This window comes from Centroberyx gerrardi, chromosome 15 (assembly GCF_048128805.1).
Source record: "Centroberyx gerrardi isolate f3 chromosome 15, fCenGer3.hap1.cur.20231027, whole genome shotgun sequence".
Taxonomy (NCBI): Eukaryota; Metazoa; Chordata; class Actinopteri; order Beryciformes; family Berycidae; genus Centroberyx; species Centroberyx gerrardi.
In genome coordinates, this window is record NC_136011.1 from 19,413,554 (window position 1) to 19,435,814 (window position 22,261).

A 22,261-nucleotide genomic window follows, 5' to 3' on the forward strand; every position below is an offset into this window, starting at 1 on the left:
ACAACATTTTCATGACGTAACGCAAGCAGTAAGTGTAATTAATCTTGAGGCAAATTCTGTCTACCAAATTAAAACTTATACTTGGCCATAAATCTATGCCACTTATCTTGGAGAACAGAACAGATTGTCTTCTGAGTATCCAGAGGCACTGTATACTCAGCACATTTTTTGTCCATTATCTTTAAATCTCCCTGGTCAGTAGCTTACTTGGAGGTATCTACAGGGTGGGGGTCAAAGTGTCCATCTGTGTCCATGGAACCTTTTCTCTCCAGCCGGGACACACAGCATGGGTCCATGTGGTCAGGAGGCAGGGCCCCGGCTACTGCAGCCAGGCACTGGAGACACAGCCTGAATAACTCTGGCTCATAGGGCTGTAGAGTGGGAGTGAGAAGGAAAGGGGGAGTTGGAGACAGAGTGTAGGAGGAAGTGAGAGGGAAAAAGAGACAGAAAGAGATAAGGAAAGACAGTAAGGAGACAGAGAGTCAGAGGACGAGGGCAGACAATGAAATGGTCAAAGTATGAATGGGTTATATATAGTCTGCAAAGTATTCTAGGGATTTTAAAGATTCAAATTTAGATTAGTTATCCATAAGTATGGATCCTTCTCCATCAATCTGTTCATTCATCTGTCCTGAGATGACCTCAGACACCACTGAAAATTTTGGCAAAACTTGGAGGAATAATGCTTCTGGCCACTGTATTCCGGATTTCCCAAAATTAGATTGGCCCAAGGGGAGTGCTACAACGCCTGTTCATCTATTTGTTCATCAGTATTGTGTGGTATCTCAAACACTGCTGGTGCGATTTGGATGGCAGAATGATGCATCTTTCCACTGCATTTCTACATTTTAAAAAATACACTGAAAGGCCCAATAAGGGTGCTGCAATTACAGGCCAAAATTTAAAAAAAAAATGACATACCATATATCCCACACCTTAACTTCAATTAACAAGATTTGGTGCACATATCCAGCTATCCTTGCCATACAAATTTGCCTCTGGGACAATCAATGTACAACAAACACAACAAACTTGGTACATTGCATAAGAAGATTGTAATACAGCTGTACTACACTATACTCTATATAATATAACATGTTCTCTACAAAAGTCGTACAATTCTGTACAGTATTGACTGTGGGCTAGACTTCTGAGGCCGTTTGATGTGGGCCACATGTGGGACTGGAATAACCTCATGAACCTAGTTCTTTGATGTTTTCATGTTCTGGATCAGTCAGATAAGTGTCAGTCAGCAATATGCCGGTGCATGCTTCCAGTGAACTCTGACGAGATTCAGTTATATTGATTACATCTGTCCTATTTCCAGCAATTCTGTTGTAAGTAATGGTGGGAGGTTTCATACCAGGATATGTATAATTCAGTCTTTTAGTTTCAACAGTGTTACATCTTCCACAGAGTTCCTTCTAAAAGAACGCTTAAGGAGGAGATCAAATGCTCATCATCTTGCTGCTGCTACTAAAATAGGCTTTGAGGAGGATGGAAAAAGAAAGGAGGCAATAAATCAATGATAGGATTGGGCTGTGATCAAATTGTCAAAAAATTAAACATTTATTATTTTCTTGCAACTTTTCTGGTGCTCCAGGGAAATATTCTTATTTTAAATCATTTGAATACAACCTTGAGATTGACCGTGGTATTTATTTTGTTTTACCTTCTTTGCCAAGGCATTGAACACCCCCCAGAACAACTTTCTAGACAGGTGGAGCTCCTCCTCGGAGGCCGAGCCCTGGTCCCCCTGTCCTGCAGTTAGAGAGTAGTATTTCCAGCTCTGCTCATAGTGATTGGTCAACAGCTGTTGTGCAGAAGTAGTGATGAAATTCATCAGTATAATCAGGATTAGCATAATATTGTGTACATATCTCCTATATATTTTCATATATACGTTGCAATGTGGTAAACCACCTTGAGTGGCATCTTGGTGTGGTCTGCGAGTTGGGGAACGTCGAAGACAAGACGTCGAAGGAGAGGCTGCATCATGGATGGTTGGAGTTTACTGAGGACACCAACAAGTGCAGAAATAGACACACACACACACACACACACACAATGAATGATGTTATGAATGATAATCATGTCTGAGAAGAATGAGCGAGACAGACAATTAACAAGATGCCACAGGCAAGATGTTAATTAAATTGTTAACATTTTGATTGAATTTGGTAAGTTGTATTTGAATGTGGCAAAATTGTACTTTACAGGGGGTGGAAAGTGATTCATAAAATGTTATGAGAGGGTATGAGAATGTATTGATGTGCCTGCTTCAATTAGTAAGAATCAGTTCCTCTTTTCTCTTGTAAACCAATGATGTGTTTGCGAGGCAAAAAATGACAGGCTTTTACTAAATGCTAACATTGTTTTATCTATTTGAAATGTGCTAATGGAAGCAATAACACCCTGTATCTGATAACTAATATAATGGAATTAGCTTTGGCATAATAACTCAGAAATTAAAAGAGCAGACCTCACAGAAACCTCAACTACCAAAATAACATTGTATCATAACATATATAATGTAACAGCGAGTTAATTAAAAATGTATTTCCTCTATCTGCAGACAGCAGCAGCATACATTTTTTAGTATGAAAAACCACATTGGGAGTTGAGCTCCTCACCCAGGAGGTTCCGCACCTTAAAACTAAATAATCTACCTGCAGACAGCCAGCAAGCAGTCTTCGATGGAGTCTCTCTGGGCCTTGGTCAGGCTCAGAGCCCTGGAGAGACGGTAGACAGCCTGGATGAGAGAATCCACCAGCACAGCATGGCCCTCTGCAGCACACAGCAGTGCTGAACACTTGGTGAGCAGAGGAAGCACGGCCGCACACAGGTATCTGTTGAGGGCCAGGGCCATGTCAGTGGATCCCAGGTCAGCCTGCAAGGAGAAGAGGCAGCTTACACAGGGTCTAATTATGGAGAGAAACTAAGTGTAGCTCCACAGACAAGAGGGAGTGAGGGAGCAGAGAAGTACATCCAAAAAGATTGAAAAAGGGAAAAAAGATATTTTTTCTGAAATAGGTTTAGAAAGCTATGTCAAGCAGTGACACACTGCCTCTTAGTGACCATGAGTGCAGACTACAACATGTCTATCACAAACATGGATTCAAACTAAAAAAATCTACTTCAGTTAGGAGGGAGGTACACAATACAGTTCATCACCCAAGTGATACTGAAGAACACAAAACTGATGAATTTCTTAGTAGATATTAGCAGACATTAGTAGACATCAGTGATTTTAAGTTAATCCAGCCAACCAGGCCCTATGTCAGTGCAGATTTACAGTTGATCAGAGTCATGTTGTGGCAGCGTGGCAGATCTCCCTAAGTGATGATAATCAATAGGTAATCAAAGTAACGGTGTGGTAAATCAAAGCTGAGTCACAGCTAGGAAACATGGGGAGAGAGATGGATCTTTTCCATTGGTGATGGTGTAAACAGCTTGGATCGATGTTAAGTCACAGTGAGTCACTCCTGCGATGTTACACTGGATCTCTCCAGCAGGCGACTGCAGCAACAAAATAAATTTGTCTCTGCTCACTGTGTCAAGCGAGGCGGCTGCCTGAAGGTCGGGCAGGAAGCCAACTTCTAGCAGGTGAAGAAGGAAGCTCTGGTCCTGAATGCCGTAGACCCGGTCCAGGAACAGAACCATAGCTGCTTTGTGGTCTGGGCAGAACACAGTGGACGGGTCAGGCTCAACCACCGTACCATCTGGACAAATGAAAGAAGAGCAGGACTTGAAATAATGTTCTCTCATCTCATCAAGTTGTTTGATTGCTGAACTTGTTTGCACTAACTGGGAAATGTTCTGGATCCAAGATCTCAATTTAAATGCAATGCAATACATGGCTCAATCACAGCTACAGATTACAGCTACTTACTATCTGTTAAAAAAGAAAAAGAAAGCCCCATCAAGGACCAATATGTTATCATTACACAGTTTGTAGTCCTTTCAATTTAACAGGTTTAATGAAAGTTAATGAAAATTTTATACAGTAAAGTAAGTAATCAAGTAAAATCTGTGTTTATATAGCACCTTTCATAACCAGAGTTACAACATGCTTCACAAAACATAAGGAGGAAACTTAACAAAAGTAAATTCTGACAAGACAAACCAATAACAGTGGAACGCTAACATAAAAGATGAGTTTTGAGATGCAGAGGTTGGCCAAAAGCCCTTTGTCTTAAGACCTAAGCAACCTTGCAGCTTTGTGAGGGGTCAATAATTACTAATTATGAAATTATGAAAAATTAAAAGGATCATAAAATCAATCCAGAATTTTATAGGCAGCCACAGCAGGGAAACCAGTACAGAACTAATGGTTTCTTTGCACTGGCTTGAAATAGGCTGAAATTAATGCAGTGATAGGAAGACGACAGGCTGATCTGACCTTTAGCCAGTGCAGGGATTTGAAAGGGGATGCTGATGACCCCCTCGAGGTCCTGGATTGGGATGAGTGACCTCAGGATGGCCCGGATGCGGATGGCTTCCCCTTTGCCTGCATGGATCAACTAGACAAGATTGGAGAAAAAACGTTATTTATGGTCATTCGTATAAATTGTCTCATCTGCTTCTCTTTATCTACATCTCCTCATTTGTGATTGGTATAGATTTAATACAGGAAGTCAAAAATGGCTTTTATATGGATTCACCTCATCAGTGTACTTCATGAAAAGAGTAAATGTCCCTAATATTTTGTACATTCAGTGTATATTAATATATGATACAACTGGCAAAGTTCATTGTTGTAGAATGTAGAAACATTAATATTGTTTTTGCTGATATTGATTGCTCTCACATTGAATGTTAATATCAAGCAATTGACCACAGTCAAATCTTCTAGTTATTCATCTCTGCACATACTGCCATTCAGTTGAAAAGTAAAAGCACCAAACTGACTCATTCTTTAAAAAGCTGTCATCCCCTTCCAGTTCCTCAGTTCTGTCTCTCCCCATTAGAGTCTCTTGGTCTGATGGCAGTAAATAAAACCCTGAGACTTCAATGAGTATTGACTGGGGAGGGTTCCTGAATGCTAAAATACACTCACGTGCATCTCCGGGGCGCAGCGGCCAAGCAGGTCGATGAGGGCCGAGTAGAAGGTCATGATGGCATGTCCCATGTGGATGAGGTCATCATCATCGTCCTGGACAACATTTCTGTAACGAGGAACAATTATAACAGTCAAAATGTTGTCAAAAACTGAGATAAACCATGTTTTCAGTCTAGGTTTGTTTCTTTTTAGCCAGCCTTCCCTCTCACATTGATGGCAAGTAAGGATTTTTAATGGACCCAAGTTGGTGCTTATCCTTAAATAAAACAGCCATTAGCCAGACGGGATACACAGCAGGCGACTGCCAGCATCACAGTATTGTTTTGGATAAACAACACACTAATACACACTCACACAACAAAAGAAATGTCACTTTTATCAAACATTTGATCAGAATGAAACAACTGACAGGGAAAGCTTTTTTATTACCATTTTCTAAACTTCAATCCTCCTTGAAATTAATTTAAAATTTTGACAATTGTGATAGGAGGGACACAGCACAGACAGAGCAGTGGCCAGCTGCCAAATTAATACGTCGCACATCAAAGCTTTATGCACCTTAAAAATCAACAATTTCATGAAAGTATAGTCAATTCTTGAGAGCAATGGCAATAAAACAGTGTAATAAAACAGTGTTGAACAGGCTGATACCCAAAGGGGCATTTTAATTTATAAATGACAGTGAGTTTTCACTACCTGCATTTAAAGAAACAATGTTGAAAGCACATAAAACGGTGAATAAATGATGAAATATAAATTGTTGGATTTGCCATTACATATACAGTATAGACCAAATATCCTTGTCAATACTTTGTTTATTGACATGACACCAACAGTCTGAGGCTGTCAGAGAGAAGGACAGAAAAAGTAGAGCATCAAACCTATTTTCTGTTTGTATCATCAAAATTCTGCTCTTTGGGGATATTTGGAAGCGTTCCCCAAACTTAAAAGCATGTGACAGCCACACACACACACACAAAAAACAGTTCTCAATATCTAATGCATTCTGACTGACAGCGTTCTGTTGGACTGGTAGGTGGTGGAAGGTCCGTCCATGGAAAGGTCCTCGGAGATCCTAATGGCTTCCTCCATGGCTGCCAGGAGGCCGTCCCCCCCCTCACCTCGCAGGGCAGGCCCAAAGCACTCGGGCCGACGAATCAGCAGCCTCAAGACCACATAAGCGTTCTCCTCTACGCTCTCACCTGTAGTTAATGCACAGGAGGCAGAGACAAATCAGTGCTATTCTGGATGAAATTGAGGATTTTGTGTCGGAGAGGAATGAGGTGAGAGCAGGCACAATTTTAGAGCAGAATTTCAATGATAGAAATTTTCACAAATTATATAATGATAGCAAATCAACAAAATCTATAAAAACAGACTGAGGAGCTTAGTGAAAATAATAGCCAGGTTACAGGCACAACTGAAATCATTGACAGGCATGTGTTGAGGAAAGCCAATGCCATTTGACTCCCCTGCCAACCCCTTAAAGGAGAGTTAGAGTCGATGCCCTCCAGGCGCCGCTTCAGAGTGAGTAAAATCAATAGTAGAAGAACCAGAGAGTCAATTATCTCAACTGCAATTAGATTGCTTAATTTGCACATGAAATGATGTAACCTCTTGTGTCTACTTAGGGACTTTGTATTTTGCTCTTATTATTTTCGCACTGCAGCAAAATATTGATTTCCTCTCTGGTCTTATCAACTAATATTTGTTTGTGTGGTACATGATGTGGTGATTTGTGAAGTGTTTTTATTTTAAACCCTTTCAACAAACCAAACTTCCCTTATGGAACAATAATGATTTTAAGTGAATTGAATTGATTTGGTTAATCAGTTTAGCATGAAGGCCTACAGTAATTCTAAGCAGAGTCTTTTTGTCAACAACTGAGATTTGAAAAGTGGTGTTTTGCTGTTTCATTGTTTGAACTACCACTTGAAGTCTGATCATTATATTTATGGGTAGGTCTAACAGGTTACCATTACAGAAGACAGCAAAACGTAGGAAATCCAGGTAACGCTCGCCCTCGACAGGGTTCCATCCAATATCAGGATAGCCTTTAGCCACCAGCATCGGACAGCTCTGGAGACCACAGCCAGCAAGGTACTGGACCACCTGGAGATTAGATTAGATTAGATTAGATTAGATTAGATTAGATTAGATTAGATTATAGATTAGTTTAGCAAATAACAGGATACAGCAAAGAAAAAATAGAATATAAATAAGAGTAGACCAAATGGGGTTTCTCAAACATATCACATCTGACGTTAACATATGGAACATATTAACCAAAATTTAAGGCATATTAATGAAAAAATAGGAAAGTATATAAATTTACAGCAGAGCATGCAGGAGGCAGGAAGAGGGAGAGGGGACAGAGAGGGAATGATATAGAGCGGAAGAGATGACTTCACACACAGTGACAGTACCACCAACACACATAGAACCAAGACGCCAAAACATTTACTCAGACAGATACATACATACATCACAGAGTTGACTGAAAAGATACACAGAGACACTGCAAAAAATGCAATGGCACAGCATGTTCTTTACAGTGAAGCACAGCTATCTATGTGTACACAATATAATAGAGACTATAAATAGAGGTACTGTAAGAAAAGAGGAAGGAGCAGAATATGAACTCAATTCACCTTCTCTAGGTCAGGTTCCCTAAGTGCTAAGGCCAGTTCATTGTTATCCATAACAGAGGCTGCAGCCACATCCAGAGGAGTGGCCCCACGCATGGATGGAGAGGCTAGGGGAGAAGGGCATAAAACCATCAGCACAACACAAACCATTTATAATATCAGGTTGTTGGGAGTTAACTTCTTAATACCCTCACATGGTTGTTATTACAGCCCTGGCAAAACTGCATTCACCACATACCAAGACCACAACTAACAAGAATAAGTCTCCAGGCTAAGAAGACAACTTTTTAAAAACACTCTAAAACTGGACAACACATTTCCTACTAAAGTATAGGAAGACACAGAGCAACAACTGAATAAGACTAACCTAGTCCAACACTGCTGTTCTCCAACAGGTAGCTGAGGTGATCAAACAGGGCTCCCTGATTGTGACGGCTGATGCGGCAAAAATAACACAGGAAGCGACAGCAGTGGGCCACCATCTTGGGGAAAGTAATCTCCTAGCAGAAGAAAATGCAAGGATAAAAAGAGAAATAAAATGGTAGGAGGCAATGCACAAAGATGAGTAGAATTGCTCTGATCATGCTGGTGATAACACACTGCCAAATTAATGACACATATCAGCTAGAATCTTTTTCATACCTAGCACTAGACTCACAAATTACTGAAGTGACGAACTGATTTGCTCTCTTGAACAACAGCTGATGACTAGTTTCCTTGGTTACACATATTTTCTCCATGTTGTCAATATAAAGTTGTATGCATCTCACCTTAGATTCTCCTTCTCCCAGTACATTGACCATCACCTCCATCACTGTCTCATGCATCCCCAATGCTCTCATAAGGTTGGGGTGCTGGTAGAAAACTTTATTGTTCATGATGTCTCTGTACATGGACAGTGAAACCAGAAGAAATAAGACAGAAATGTGAGAATACTTTCCCACAGATGACGTGTGAATGTGTCATGAATTAATGAATACAGTGAATTACACAAGGGACCAAAGTTCACACTGATCAAAAGGTGTCAAAAGAAGAAATCCCATGTTGCATTGCAAATTTCTCCCTACCCTAGTCCCCTGATCATCAGCCTCTCCTCCTCTTTCCCCATCCGGACACTGAGCAGGGAGCGGATCTGGCCCAGGGAGGCCAGGAGGGCCATGGTGTCCTCCACCGAGGCCTGGCTGATGGTATACGCCCTGCAGAGGGGTCCTCCCATCTGGCCCCCCAGGCCCTGATACTGGCGGTGCAGCAGTGAGAACATAGCCCTAACCAGGTCAGGGTCCTCCATCACGGTCTCCTGGGCCCAGCGCACCATCGTCTCAGAGATCAGCTGTTTGAGGGACACTGAACAAGTACCAGCAGGTGAAAAGTGGTGATAAAAGTAGGAGGTGGAAAGGTGAGTAAACCTATTACCCCTTCTCTAAAAGTGTTTACAGCTTAAAAAATATCTATATATATCATACGATGAACTGCTGAGTCGGCTGTTTCACGTTAGCAGGCTCAGCCGTCCCATTGTTGAGACCTATGGTGAGATAAGAAATGATCGGGTGTAATGTTGTGAAATAGGTGGAAGGCACACTCTCACTAACCACTCCTTTCCTCTATCATCTAAGCTATGTTTCTACATAGACACCCAAAAATGGCACAAGAGCTAGTTACATCAGATCCCTTGTGCTGGTAAATTAAACGTAGTATTGTATGTAGTATGTAGTATGGTATGTAATGATGATGGTATGTAGTAGTTATGGCAATCATTGGTATCCAAAATACAAAAAGTGAGACAAAGAAAGGAAAAAAAAGTATGCAATACAGATACACTTACCGGGACTCTGCGGTCTATAGTCCACCTCAGCTTCTGTGGGTGTCCTCTTCAGTCCAATGACTCTCACCACAAGACTGAGGAGTCGATCTTTCATGGACATCTCAGCATCCTCCTCTTCCTCTGAGTCACTGTCCAATTCAATGCCTACCCAACAACAGCAAAAGAAGCTATGTGTTATGTATGTTACTACGCACATCATAGTAAGTGCATTCTCAGGGCCTGTTCATAGTCCCCGGTTCAATGGATCAGTGAATGTGTGAAAGATAGACACGGTATTCCTACCACAGTGTGTGTTGAGGAGGTGGTGGAAGTCTAGCAGCAGCGGTCTGATTTCCTCTGGGCATGGACAGTTCTCCTGCTGCTGATCCTCTCTGAAGCTCAGCAGCATGTTGATCTGAAGGAGAAACCGGTCACAGAAACACACATAGAAACGATATTACTAGATATGCTACAGTTTCATGGTGAACCATGAAGACAACATAGGTAACTTGATATATTTTGGTGACTTTCAAAGGATATTGATTATTAAGGCGACATTAGTAAACTATTTTGTAACTTCCATCTTATTCAAAAATGATTCTGCTACACTAGAATATGTAACTGTTGCATTTTGCAACACAGATGTATCACATTTGTTCAAGCAACACCATTCCCAAACTGCACAGCTCCTAAATCACAGCAACAACTACAAATCTGCATTTCTCGACCATCATTCTCTTTCATCTACACTTCCACTTCACTCCATCCAACCTGCTCCTGTGGAGGTGAGCGGAACTCCTTTGTCTTGCGGGCAGTGAGGGCAGCGGACATGTTGAGTGCCTGCATGACCTCGTCGTAGCGGGAGCGCTGGTTCTCCTGCAGCTGGCCCACGAAGGCATCAGAGAAGGCCACCACAGCCTCGACCCTGTGGCGCACCTGGCAGTCACACAGGTAGGACAGCAGCTGGCAGAGCTGGAGGGAGAAAATTACATCCAGTTTCTTTATGATTCATTTTCAACTCGGAATAGGAATATGACAACAGAGCATTTGAAAGTCCAAAATTAGAGCCAATGGAAAAAATAGAAATAATAACATGTCAAAGAAATCTGCTGGTTCACCTCAAGTTTGACAGCTTCTGGAAGCTTCATCTGAAGAAGTCCTAGTTTGGGAGTGTCATCTTTTATGTCATTGCCCCCTTCCCACTCTTTTTCAGATTCATCATCACTATCCTCCTCTTCCTCTTTCTCCTCATGGATTTCATCTTGTCTGGAGAAGACTCCAGGTTCTATCAGTCTGAGCACTTTCCCAAGGTCCTCATCCCCAAATACCCCCATTACCAGTAGCGTATAGAACTGTCTAATCAGGGGAACCAGAAGAAGCTCAATGCTGCCCCCTTCAGGATCCCTCACACCCTGTCCCACGGCCCACACTGCTGCAGTCAGCATCTCCACAGTCAGGTTCCTCAATATGTCCAGGGGGATTTCTGGGCTGTCAGTACAGGCTATCTCAAAACTAGGACCACCACCATCACTTTCACCACCATCTCCTGCCATCCCATCACCCCTAACAAAACAAGGAGTGGAGAAGTGCATCCGTGGCTTGAGAGAAGTGCTACGGCCAATGCTGGGAATGCCGTGTGGAGGTCGACTGCCCCCTCCGTTCCCACCATTGGCAGGGCCGGGGTAGAGGGTGATAGCTCTGGTCTGGTCTGTCATAGGGACAATGTACTCCTGGTTCATCATGAGACGTGCTGTGGCGTGGGCGCTAAGGTGAACCTAGAGAACAACAATAAGAGTATTCATTTGTAGTCCTCCTAAGACCCAAGTTTCCTCATTCAGTTGTGTTTTAATGAAACCCAAAACAAAGCGTTGACTCCAACGCGCCATTACCTGAATGAGCAGCTGGTAGAATGCTGAGCGGAGTGGGCCAGGGAGGTGGGGACTCTGAATGGCATAGAGGACTTGTGATTGGTCCAGGTGACTGCAGAGGGCGTGGCAAACTCTGGTGTTGCCAAGGGCACAGAGGGAGCAGTAGAGGAGGAGGGTGTGGTGGTGAAAGGTCAGGAGGTCATCAAGTTCTGACAGCTCCAAGATGTCAACACACCTAGGCATAATATCATCAATAAGTCATACATTGGACCTCAGGACTTTGTTTTATCCCACATGCAATGAGTCAAGTTGACAAGAATGTATTTTTCTTCAGCCTGGGGGACTAGATGCAGGGGAAGGGAAGTTTGAATAAAAACATTGACATTCACACACACGTTCACACCTGGGAGCTGCAGCCGTAGTCTTGAAATGTGGGCTACTGAGCAGTTGGGGATTGAGTGCTTTGGTCAAGGACACCTTGATGGTAATTGTTGAAGGAGGGGACAGCGTGATTTGTTTAATCCCCCACACACATTTTTCCAGCTGGTCCAGGGATTCAAAATGGCAACCTTATGGCCGCATGCTTACTTCTCTAGAGATTAGGCTACCACTGTGTCCTTGACAAGTAGGAGATTTCACATCTTTTGACTTGAGTTTTTATATCTTCCATATAGTACCCAAAAACATGAGAAAATGCTCAAAATGTATAAATTTGTATCCTGCATTCTGTGCTTCTCTAAGAGATAACTGACAAATCAGCACAGATTTTACCTGTATTACATGAATTTGTAAGCCCAATTCCAAAAATCTTTTTTTTTTCTGTTCTCTGACCTGTTTTCATCAGGGATGTGAAGGGTCATGACCTGCAGGTGCTCAGAGCATTGGACCCTCCAGCCATGGTGCTCATCTGGTCGGTCTACCAACACCCTTAATGCATGGCTGGGTACCCGGGTCCACAAGACCGGGATGAGTTGCTGGACCTGCAACCTGGGAGGGCACTGGGGAGTGGCATTCCTCCTCTGGCTGCGGAGCAGACCTGCTGACAGTGGCATCACGTTCTGGACAGAGAGGAAGATAAGAAAAAAGAGAATAGAGAAGATAATCAAAGAGTCAATCAGGCAACAGATTAAAAGCTAGAAGGCACTCAGCAGAGCACAAACCTCCACCAATGCTGAATAATTCTCCAACTTGCAAAGCTGCAGCCTCCACAATGGTGCGTGTTTGTTTATTGTTTGTCTTCCGGGTGTGATTTTCCAATTAAATAGCATGTGAATGCAATGCTGGCTAGCAGCAGTTCGACCTTGCCACCAGCATATCAAAGCAGCATAATTAGTTATGGCTAAAAAACAATAATCATCCAATGGCAAAAATCACTGATCCAGATCATCACCAATCTCTAATTAACTGATCCGTGGGCCAAGGGCTATCTGTCCACAAAATTTCATCCAAATCTGTTTGCTACTGTTTGAGATATCTTACTAACAAACAGACAAGGAAGAAAACATAACTTCCTAATGAGAGGACTATTTGCCATGGCATGAGGGCAGATGAGTGAAGACATAAAAGAAAGAATAAGCAAAGTATATTAAAAATATCATTACCTTAACACGTCCCAGCTCAAACTGAAACATGTTGCTGGTGGTGGGCTTGACAAAAACCGCAGGGAACAGCCTTGTACTAGCCTCCACCTGGTTATAATGCAATAGTAACACCTCAGTTTGGTAATGCAATGCAACAGGAGATACATTCTTCACTATGATTAGCTGGATAATATGTCCAACAAAGTGTGATATAGTAGAATAAATAAAATAGTTAAATATTTGTATATTTTAATATATTCTTAGTGATAGAAAGAAATACTGTTATGAATAGAGAGGAAAAACACATCAAAGTTTCCTGTGTGGCCTACTTGGTAAAAGGTGGCCATCTCTACTCCGCTGGAGGTGAAGGTGAGCAGGCCAGTGGCTGTGTCGATCAGACAGCCTATCTCCAGCCCCGTGCTTCTCCTGCTCTGAGACAAGCCTGTGGCCTCTCCAGCACACACCATATAGCAGTTACACCGCTTCACACTGTGCAAGAGGACAGGGATATGTTGGCTAATTGGTGATCAAAACACAACTGAAGCACCAGTGAATTTAAGCAACAATGGAACATCCTCTTTTACACCAGCTCATTCAATATTGAGGTCCTCAATATCAAATGGAAGTTCATAAAACAGACTTGGATGACTATAATTAAGGAGTAAATTGCATAATTATGACAAAAATCAAAAACATCTGTCTGTCATAACCATTTAAATGTATGGTGAAGTCTGCCATGCCAATTATCTAACTGTCCTTGTACACTGACCTCTCCTGGACTTTGCCACTGTCATCTCCCAGGGTGACAGTGACGGTGCGGGATTTGTCAGGGTCAAAGGTCAGGTCATGTTGGTGGAAGTCAGAGGTCACCCAGCCCACCCACACATTGAACGGTTCCTGGCCTGGAAGCACCCTCACTGAGTAATAATACTGAAAGAGACAGGCAATTTGGTGTTATTCTTCTATATTAACATTTGCCATTTTACTTTTTTACTGTGACTAATTGAGCATTGAAATGACTTTATCAACCAGCGAAGGGCTGAAGCACACTGCATGTACCTTTTATTCAGTTTTATTGCACTCTGAGACACTATGAGGCCCAATATTTTGCCCTTACTGACATCAGAATAACCAAATGAAAAAGATCCATTCAAATAGATATGACTACATTCATTCTTTCCTAATATACAAATTCCTTAGTAGCTTTGTATTATTGTATGTTCTGTGGTTATAAAGTTAAGAGATGATGAGATGATGGGTTAGGGTTAAGGTCTTACTGTGGAGCTCTGGATCAGATGATCTTTGTCAACAAGGACATCTTCCAGAAGACGGGCAGATGAGTTCATGCTGACTAGGCCTGGTTTGGTCTTCTTCAGCATGAACCTTACAAACCAGAAATACACAGGCACACAGGCACACAGGCACACAGGCACACACACACACACACACACACACACACACACACACACACACACACACACACACACACACACACACACACACACACACTCACACACAGCAGAGTGAAATTGTGAGACATAGAGCCTGTCTGTTTCCTATCTCCCTCTGTGTATCTTTTTCATTCTATTGATTTGTTCTCTTTTCTGCCATTTCTGTTGGGGAAACTTCATTCCTGTGTTGTTTCATAACGTCTCTCATTTTGGTCACCTTGGCATAAAAATACAGACAAAAATACTAAACGTAACATTTTTCTCTTAATAATAGGACATGTTATCCCAACTAAAATAACACTATCAAAGCAAATGTTAATGCGTTTGTGCTTCTCCTTCCTTATTAAGAAGTGCATACACTATTCATTGCATTTCCCCCCGCCCCCATCATCAGCTTCTCTTCAACCTACCGCTGTTTGAGTCTGGATGTTTTGTCTTGGCTGTGGTCCTTGTGGTTGAGCTCATCTCTTGAGCCAGCAAAGCCGTGAGCCGACTTCATCAGCACCTCAAAGTCAGAGTCCACCTCCTCCAGCTCTTTCCTGCCTGAAAGGACACTGGGAATTAATTACATCAGGGCTCTGGGGAGCTCAAGTCTAGCAATTCATCAAGGTCATAACAGTAAAATATCAGTAATCTGGATTAATTGCAAAGAAGCCCTAGCCAAATCTTACGCATTAATTATTTCACTCAATTTCCGTCTCATAATAGCTCTATGATTTTTACATCTTGCAGCAAGGGGAATGTGATTTTCTATTTGAGCTATAGCTCCAAATTAGTTATGGCAAACCCAACAAGACCCTACGGCAGGAAAGTGGGTAGTCCTTTGAAAAGTCTTCTCAAGTGGTACTGTGACCAATGTAAACATATTTGATATGATGTGAGGTAACATAATTCTTACCTGGAGAGAAAGAGTTGGTGGCGGCTGTAATCACACCCCCTGCAGGGCTAGTGAGGGTGGCAGCACACTGGATGGGCATGCTGAGACGGTAAAAGCCCATCTCACTGCCTCCACCCTGGTGTGCAAAAGCCCGCTGACAGACCCTCAGGCTGGATGAGGCATCAGCTGACCCATTGACTCTGCTGACCTTAAATGAGAGTGTCAGAATTAAAGACTGACTTGTTTTCCATTAACGAGTGCTATAAGCAACCCTGGGTCTCCAAGTGTTTTTTATTCCTCTCACCATTATTCCTCTCCTAGAAGCCCATATCTACATTCCATTTAATATCACACTATCCTACATGCTTGAGGATAAGGAACATTCACCAAGCTTCTAGGCCCAAAATATCCTATAAACTGTATAAACTAACCAGTAAATTGTGATGACCGGGCAGTATGGAGGTAAACTGAGGCTGTCTCCAGCTCATCCACAGGGCTGGGTCTCTGGCCATGTTGACAGCAAAGGGCTCGTAGCCCTCCTGAAGGCCACACACAGTGAAGTACTGGAGGGAGCCCACCTGGCGGCCGAGGTTCAGCCTCCCCACCTGGTTCACCCCAACGCTGACCACTGGCAGCAGGCCTGAAGAAGAATAACAGAATAGAGTGAAAAATCTTTTTTGTCTTGGATAGAGTTTGAAATTCAAATCGAACTCTGGTCTCCCGATTGCGAGTCTGCAACCTCCCTGCAACCTCCTCTATTTTGCATGTGGGTGAAAAATGGTGAACAGAGCGGCCGACCGAACGATCAACAATGCGATCCATAGAGACCCTACTGTCGCAGGGATAACAATTACCATCAATATCTCAGTGTATCTTCTGCAGTTGTGCTTAATATATCAAGTTGGTGTAATAGATTAGCCTGGTTCTAGACGCCTTGAATCGCGTCCCGCCCACTCTCCAGAGAGCGAAGCGATTCAGAGAGTCTGGAGTTGCTCTAGCCAACGGCTTGTTGTCACTCTGAGAAACAATCGAGCCAATCAGCGCCTTTGTGGGCGGGATTCAAGTTTGAACCGTTTTTCATTGGCGTTTCGGCAGAATAATATTTGTTGAAATCACCCCCTTAACCAACATATTGTCTTTGCAAAGATGACATTTTTGTCAAAAACGACCAACATTCTTGATGAAGTTAGTAAATACGCCCAGCATCAATGTCACTGAAAATAACGTCACTAGTGATTGGTTAGGGGGAAATCAACACCCCCACACAGCAAAAGGTTAACTAGGAGGCAAGCTCAGGCTGAATAATGGAGTGGTAAAGAAATGGCCAATCAGTCTGAATATCAGGCTAGACTGTTTTAAGTTAAAAACTGTTCCAGACCGTCTCTGATATCAAAGTCCTTGGCAGCCAGCTCTGATCCTCTGTCGTTAAACAGCACCTCTCCGTTGAGCGTGACAGTCATGGTGCATTCAGCCATGTCCGCCAAACAGCCCACCACATCACCTCTCTGCCAGGGACGTCCCAGGGGCTCACCTCCCTGATGGTACCACTGGGCCTGAAAGTGAGGGAAGGGGAGAGACAGACAGACAGAGGAACAGAAGCAGAGCCAAAGGGGAAAAACATATTTTTCGGCACTCCAAAATAATAAGGGTTACCACACTTTGGTCAGTTAAACATTAAAGCTGCACCAGGCAACTTCGCACATTGGCGACTCCAAATGGCCCAGAAATCATATAACACAGTGTCAGTGAACTGCACATAGCACACTGCACATTTCTCACCTTAGATCCATCAAAGACATACGCCTGGTCATCTGAGCCAAGCTCTCTGTCTGAGGTACAGCCCGGCCGGGCCCAGCCCACTCTCATGTTCCCTACTGTCACTACCTCAAACTCAAAGTACCACTTCCCCCGGGTCACAGCATACGACTTATCTGGCCGGAACACCCGGCACTTCTCAGCAGAGGTGCGACATGGGTCTGGCAGCGCGGCTGCAAATCCAGGAAAGGGAAAAAAATATGGATAACTGATTTGCACGATTCAATTCCCATTGAATAGACAGTGTATATATGTATTTGCATGTTGACAAATGCTGCAGTAGTCTAAACATTCTACTTCAAACATCTGTAAAAATGGGGCAACTAATGCACTGAATCATTTAATTTTGATTTCATTACAAACAGAGCTGTAACTCGATTCAACTTACATTTATTACCACATACTGGTTAAATAAATACAAGAGAAATGAAATGTGAGGTATAGCTGATAAGGGCAGTGAAAGGGCTTTGAGACATACTCGGTTCCTGGTTGAGGGGCTCCAGGCTGTAGCCATAGGCTAGGAGCATACAGACAGTCTCTCTGACACCCTCCCTACCCAACCTCCTAGTCTTCTCATCAAGAAGGCTGTAGGGCACGAGGTGCGGGCTCCGCTTGGCCTTCACATCCTGAAAATATAGGGGCAAAGAGTCAGAACTGGAAGCTACATGTACTGGAGTAAAATATTAATCTTTTTGGGATGCCAGAGCAAAGTGCTACTGTGGGGATTTGTGTGTTTGACTGTACTGGGCATGCATGGATTTGACTCCAGTTTCCTATGTGGTCCTTCAACTCATCTCTCTCCTCTCTTTTCCATTTATATTCCCTCTACTATTTGAAAATACTTAAAAGGTGAAAAGATTAATTTTGAGTTAGGCTACATATAGTGACTGAAAGTAATGACACTTTGAATACAGCATTCAATTACAATTCCTCCAGGACAGGGCCTGTCAAATTCAGATACACAGTATGAACAGTATAAACCTGTTGAACTCCATACGTCCATCCCTGCCTGATGCGCTCCCTGGCCCATACATTGTGGTCATTCTCAGCCAGCAACTCCACCACTTCCTCCAGGGCCGGGCTCAAAAAAACCTGGCTCAGGTCTACTGGGGCAGGCCTGTAGCCACTAGGCTGCTCATACCTAAGGAAGGGAATGCAGAGCGGACATGATTGTGTTTAGATTAGTGCTGGTATTCAAAAATTACTGCAGAGTAAGTGGTGAGGTTCTAGTTTTGCTTTAACAGTTATGAATAAGAAAGATGAAAGGATTGAAATAGTGCTTGTTCTTTATAAGCCTTTGCAAGTTAACTGTTTTAAATATAATGGGTAAAAACAAGCGAAGAATGCCAAGTTGATACTTGAGTTCTTCCCCAATTGTAATGGAGAGAATGAAATTCTCACGAAAGCAAGCATAGAGAAGCATCATTATATTTTGAGATTGACTGTGTGCTTGACATCACGGTCGCAATCAATTAAGATGCTCAGCTACTCACTCACGCTCACTCACTTTCCCTCTCTGTTTCAACCGGCTCTGTACTACAGACTATAGCACCATTTGGACGAGATGCATCCTTCTTATAATAAATCTTGGGGCTGCTAATTTGTTCTCGTCAGCCAAGTTACTTCCGGGGTCCTTGTGTTCTTTTGTTTTGGAATTGTGCTTCAGCCGATATTACATTAAATGCATCAAATGCAAATTGAGAAAGAGACATGGGTTCAAGATAATGTAATCCAACATCACCTTGAACATGCCAATGTTACATACTTGGTGGGAAGCCTCATGAATCTCACTCCTTCATCAGCATGCTCATCAGCCAATCCGATGTGGAAACCAAGAGCAAGGAGTGTCCTCCATTGGAAAAAGAAGAAAACAAGCATTCACTAATCATGGAAAACAGTCCTTACTACATAGGCCGTCACAGACACTAACTAGTTGATTTCTTCCAAGTGGAAAATTTCAGCGAGAGAAAGATCTTAGTGTTGACATGCATCTGTGTATCTGAATACGTTTTAACCGCAAAATGAAAATCTATCAATAAATCAATCAAAGAAATAACTAGATTTAAATTATCACCATGACACTTGTTCATTGCATGACAGAGGCAATGGAGCTCACCTGAGGGTGTCCTGAGCCATCTGGAGGTTCTGGTTCCTCTCCTGCTCTGGCAGCTTGGAGAACTCCACCAGACAGGGGTCAAGCCTCTTACCCTCATCTCTCACCTATATAACAAAAGCTCTGACATCTTTCACACTGCTTAACCAAGCAAAATCCAAGCAAACTGGACCGGGCAAGTTTACACAGCATGTTAGTATTACATGAAAGGGTCAGATGGTGTGAAACAAATTATACTGATTTGACAATAATTAAAATTAGTGTTCCTGCTCTTTTCTTACAGGTCCATGTGTCCATCCAAGATCGATCTTCTCCATCACCCAGAGCTCATGGATATTCTCAGCCAGTCTCTCTCGGATATGCTCCAGTTGTGGGAGCAATACTACCTATGAGGGTAATACAAGTGAAGAAAAAGTTTATACAGTTATATGTATACAGTTACAAGTATAGTGACATGGTAACAGCTTCAAATGTGATGTAAATTTAATTTGATTAAACAAATAAATAAATCAGAAATCAATAATAACTAAATAAGAAATGCCCTTTCTGTAAAAGAAACAAAATCTGTTTGATTGTGCTGATCTGTACCTTGCTGATGTCTACTGGTGTGGGAGTGAAGGTAGCCGGTGTGAGGGGTACTGAGGGACCAATGAGCTCCTTTTTCCCGTCTCCATGATCCAGGGTGTATCTCTGACATGGCTCTACCTTCAGCTTGACTCTGGGGAGCAGAGCCTCAGAACATGGAGAAAAGCTCGGCGGAGGCAGGAAGCGGAACTCCCCGTGCCTCCCTCCAAACAGGAAACGAACCCTGGTTTCAACAAATAGAACAAGGAAGTATTGATCTCATGACATGATTTAGATAGAAATGCATAAGGTCGATGCTTCACAAAACTCTGGACTCAAGTCTTTCATATTCATGATTAGTTTTATGTACCATCTAGAAAGACCGAGAAGCCTAGATGTATACTGAATACAGACTACATCCATTTTGAATATAGCATTTTGAGTCAACTTAAACTTTTGAGAGAAACCAAAAGACATCCATGGAGGAGAGTTAAACACAAACACATCACCACCACTGACTTGACTCCAGCAGAGAAGCTGACCACAGGATAAAGGAGTCCGTCGGTGTTGAAGTTCTCCAGCATGCCCTGGACAGGCAGACCATTGACCCGGAAGGAGATGCAGGGAGCAGTGAGGTCAAGGCAGCAGCTGACCACATCCTCGTCTTTCAGCAGGTGAGGGAAGGGAGAGCTCACTCTGCGACCCACACAGCCTGAGATTCAGGAGGGAGACTTTTAGCGTTCAAACATGTTACACCTATCCTCTCAAACAGTTCAGTTTATAGTAGCAAACACCACTGGGACCACTGAGTCTCTTCCACAAATACTTCAGTATTCTCTGGTTTGAATAACAATGACTTCTTTCCATTTCTGAGTAAACAGACTACAATTCATGCAGTCTCTATTTCTGAACAAATGTAGGATTGAAAAGAAATGAAAAGAAAAACTGTACGCCAAATCATGTATAACTTTCAGGTATTCCCTTTGAGTCTTTTGCACTGAAGTGAAGTCATATTCAATGTATTCCCTGTCCCTGTACACAGATATATTGGTATGTGTGTGTATGTACTGTAGTGTTTGTGTATAGTGTTTGTTTCTGCTGTTTATATACATGCCACAACACGTTGGTGCATTTTTAACATTTCTATATGAAATAACCAAAAACAAAAGCATTGTATTTTTTATATATTTCAGAAAAGAGTCACCTTGGTTTTTTTTATCTTTATATTCCATGCATTCTGAATTCCATTTCAATGAACGCCGTTTACCAACAGTGCATGGACATGCACATACACTGAATCACCTATCTGCTGTTTGAACCCACCCTCACCTGACCAGAGGTGAAGCCCATCAAAGCCATAGGAGCAGAGGTCGTCTCCCACCCCGACAGACCCCCAGCCTTCTCCTCCTGTGGGCCTGGGCCGGTAGCCCTCTGTGCAGGCCCAGCCAACACGCAGGTGGGTGGGCTCAGCTGTGAGGAAAGGGTCCACATGGTCCACAACCAGCTCATAGTACCACCTCCGATGCTGGGCTGAATCTTCCCCCATAGCCAGGAAGATGTTGGGCCTCATGCTTTGATGGGCAGAGCAGAGAAACAGAGAGGAGGCAAGAGAAGAGAAAGAGATGGTGGCTTTCTGTGGTCTTCAGTATTCAGTATTCATGATGGCTATCTTAAAGTAAAAACAGTTTTATTGGTTATGTTTGTTTTGTTTACTGTATAATGTTCTTTAATATAATGATTAATTTCAAAGAAATTTAGCATATGATCGTTGAGAAAAACAAATGTTACAAACTTGCTCTTTGAGACCAATAGAATTCCTGTTGCAAGTGGAATACTAAATTAAAATCCCATGCAGTAGGGAAACTAGAAAAATAATACTCACCAGACACATTTATCAACTCATGTGAAAACTACAGGTGCTCAGGTGGAGGGGTGGGTGAAGAGGGTTTGCATGACTGGGGTGAGTGAAACTACATTGATATTAAAAACTCTACCTGTTAACACCAAAGTGCTGTGGTAGTACAGTATTGTTGTAACAAACAGAATCGCTGAAAAAAATAATTTATGAAAATCACCCATGCACACCACCTAATAACACATGATGATATGGAAATCCCAAAGATAATTTGGGAGCAGAGCAGGAAGGACAACAAGTCAAAAACAGGACAAACAGGTCTGGCTGACCAAGCATCTGGAAAAATGCCAGTTCACCAATAGCGACACTTGCCTCGCCCTGACAGGGCTCTAACAGCAGTGGAGACATGAGAACAAAAGTAGCGAAATTGAGAGAATGAAGGAGTCGGGAAAGAACTATGAGCTGGTGAAAGATTATGAAAGAGATTAGACAGTATGAGAAGATGGATAAGAAAGAGAATAGCATGTTCGAAAGAGCATCTCAGAGAACTGACAAAATGAAGGCGAGGAGGAGAGGATGGAAGAGGAGAAGAAGAAAAATGAGGAGAGAAAGGAAGAGAGAATGAAA

General features: G+C 42.6%; 1 protein-coding gene across 1 annotated transcript in view; it reads right to left on the reverse strand.

Annotated features, from left to right (window-relative positions):
* Window positions 1-22,261, reverse strand: part of LOC139920080 (ryanodine receptor 2-like) — a 69,275-nt gene that overhangs the window by 35,338 nt on the left and 11,676 nt on the right. The window contains exons 18-54 of the mRNA XM_071909989.2: window positions 21,109-21,350; window positions 20,299-20,491; window positions 19,804-20,023; window positions 19,497-19,601; window positions 19,219-19,322; window positions 18,868-18,951; window positions 18,084-18,243; window positions 17,581-17,728; window positions 17,067-17,275; window positions 16,666-16,840; window positions 15,719-15,927; window positions 15,309-15,495; window positions 14,821-14,953; window positions 14,237-14,342; window positions 13,729-13,889; window positions 13,289-13,448; window positions 12,981-13,067; window positions 12,211-12,437; window positions 11,401-11,614; window positions 11,080-11,286; window positions 10,630-11,016; window positions 10,283-10,483; window positions 9,815-9,926; window positions 9,533-9,676; window positions 8,778-9,054; window positions 8,481-8,595; window positions 8,078-8,210; window positions 7,714-7,817; window positions 7,039-7,174; window positions 6,078-6,264; window positions 5,060-5,168; window positions 4,403-4,523; window positions 3,553-3,722; window positions 2,670-2,890; window positions 1,924-2,014; window positions 1,673-1,813; window positions 208-371 (exon numbers count right to left, since the gene is read on the reverse strand). Of these exons, the coding sequence (XP_071766090.2) occupies window positions 208-371; window positions 1,673-1,813; window positions 1,924-2,014; window positions 2,670-2,890; window positions 3,553-3,722; window positions 4,403-4,523; window positions 5,060-5,168; window positions 6,078-6,264; window positions 7,039-7,174; window positions 7,714-7,817; window positions 8,078-8,210; window positions 8,481-8,595; window positions 8,778-9,054; window positions 9,533-9,676; window positions 9,815-9,926; window positions 10,283-10,483; window positions 10,630-11,016; window positions 11,080-11,286; window positions 11,401-11,614; window positions 12,211-12,437; window positions 12,981-13,067; window positions 13,289-13,448; window positions 13,729-13,889; window positions 14,237-14,342; window positions 14,821-14,953; window positions 15,309-15,495; window positions 15,719-15,927; window positions 16,666-16,840; window positions 17,067-17,275; window positions 17,581-17,728; window positions 18,084-18,243; window positions 18,868-18,951; window positions 19,219-19,322; window positions 19,497-19,601; window positions 19,804-20,023; window positions 20,299-20,491; window positions 21,109-21,350 (6,144 nt within the window). The remainder of the gene's footprint in view (window positions 1-207; window positions 372-1,672; window positions 1,814-1,923; window positions 2,015-2,669; window positions 2,891-3,552; window positions 3,723-4,402; window positions 4,524-5,059; window positions 5,169-6,077; window positions 6,265-7,038; window positions 7,175-7,713; window positions 7,818-8,077; window positions 8,211-8,480; window positions 8,596-8,777; window positions 9,055-9,532; window positions 9,677-9,814; window positions 9,927-10,282; window positions 10,484-10,629; window positions 11,017-11,079; window positions 11,287-11,400; window positions 11,615-12,210; window positions 12,438-12,980; window positions 13,068-13,288; window positions 13,449-13,728; window positions 13,890-14,236; window positions 14,343-14,820; window positions 14,954-15,308; window positions 15,496-15,718; window positions 15,928-16,665; window positions 16,841-17,066; window positions 17,276-17,580; window positions 17,729-18,083; window positions 18,244-18,867; window positions 18,952-19,218; window positions 19,323-19,496; window positions 19,602-19,803; window positions 20,024-20,298; window positions 20,492-21,108; window positions 21,351-22,261) is intronic.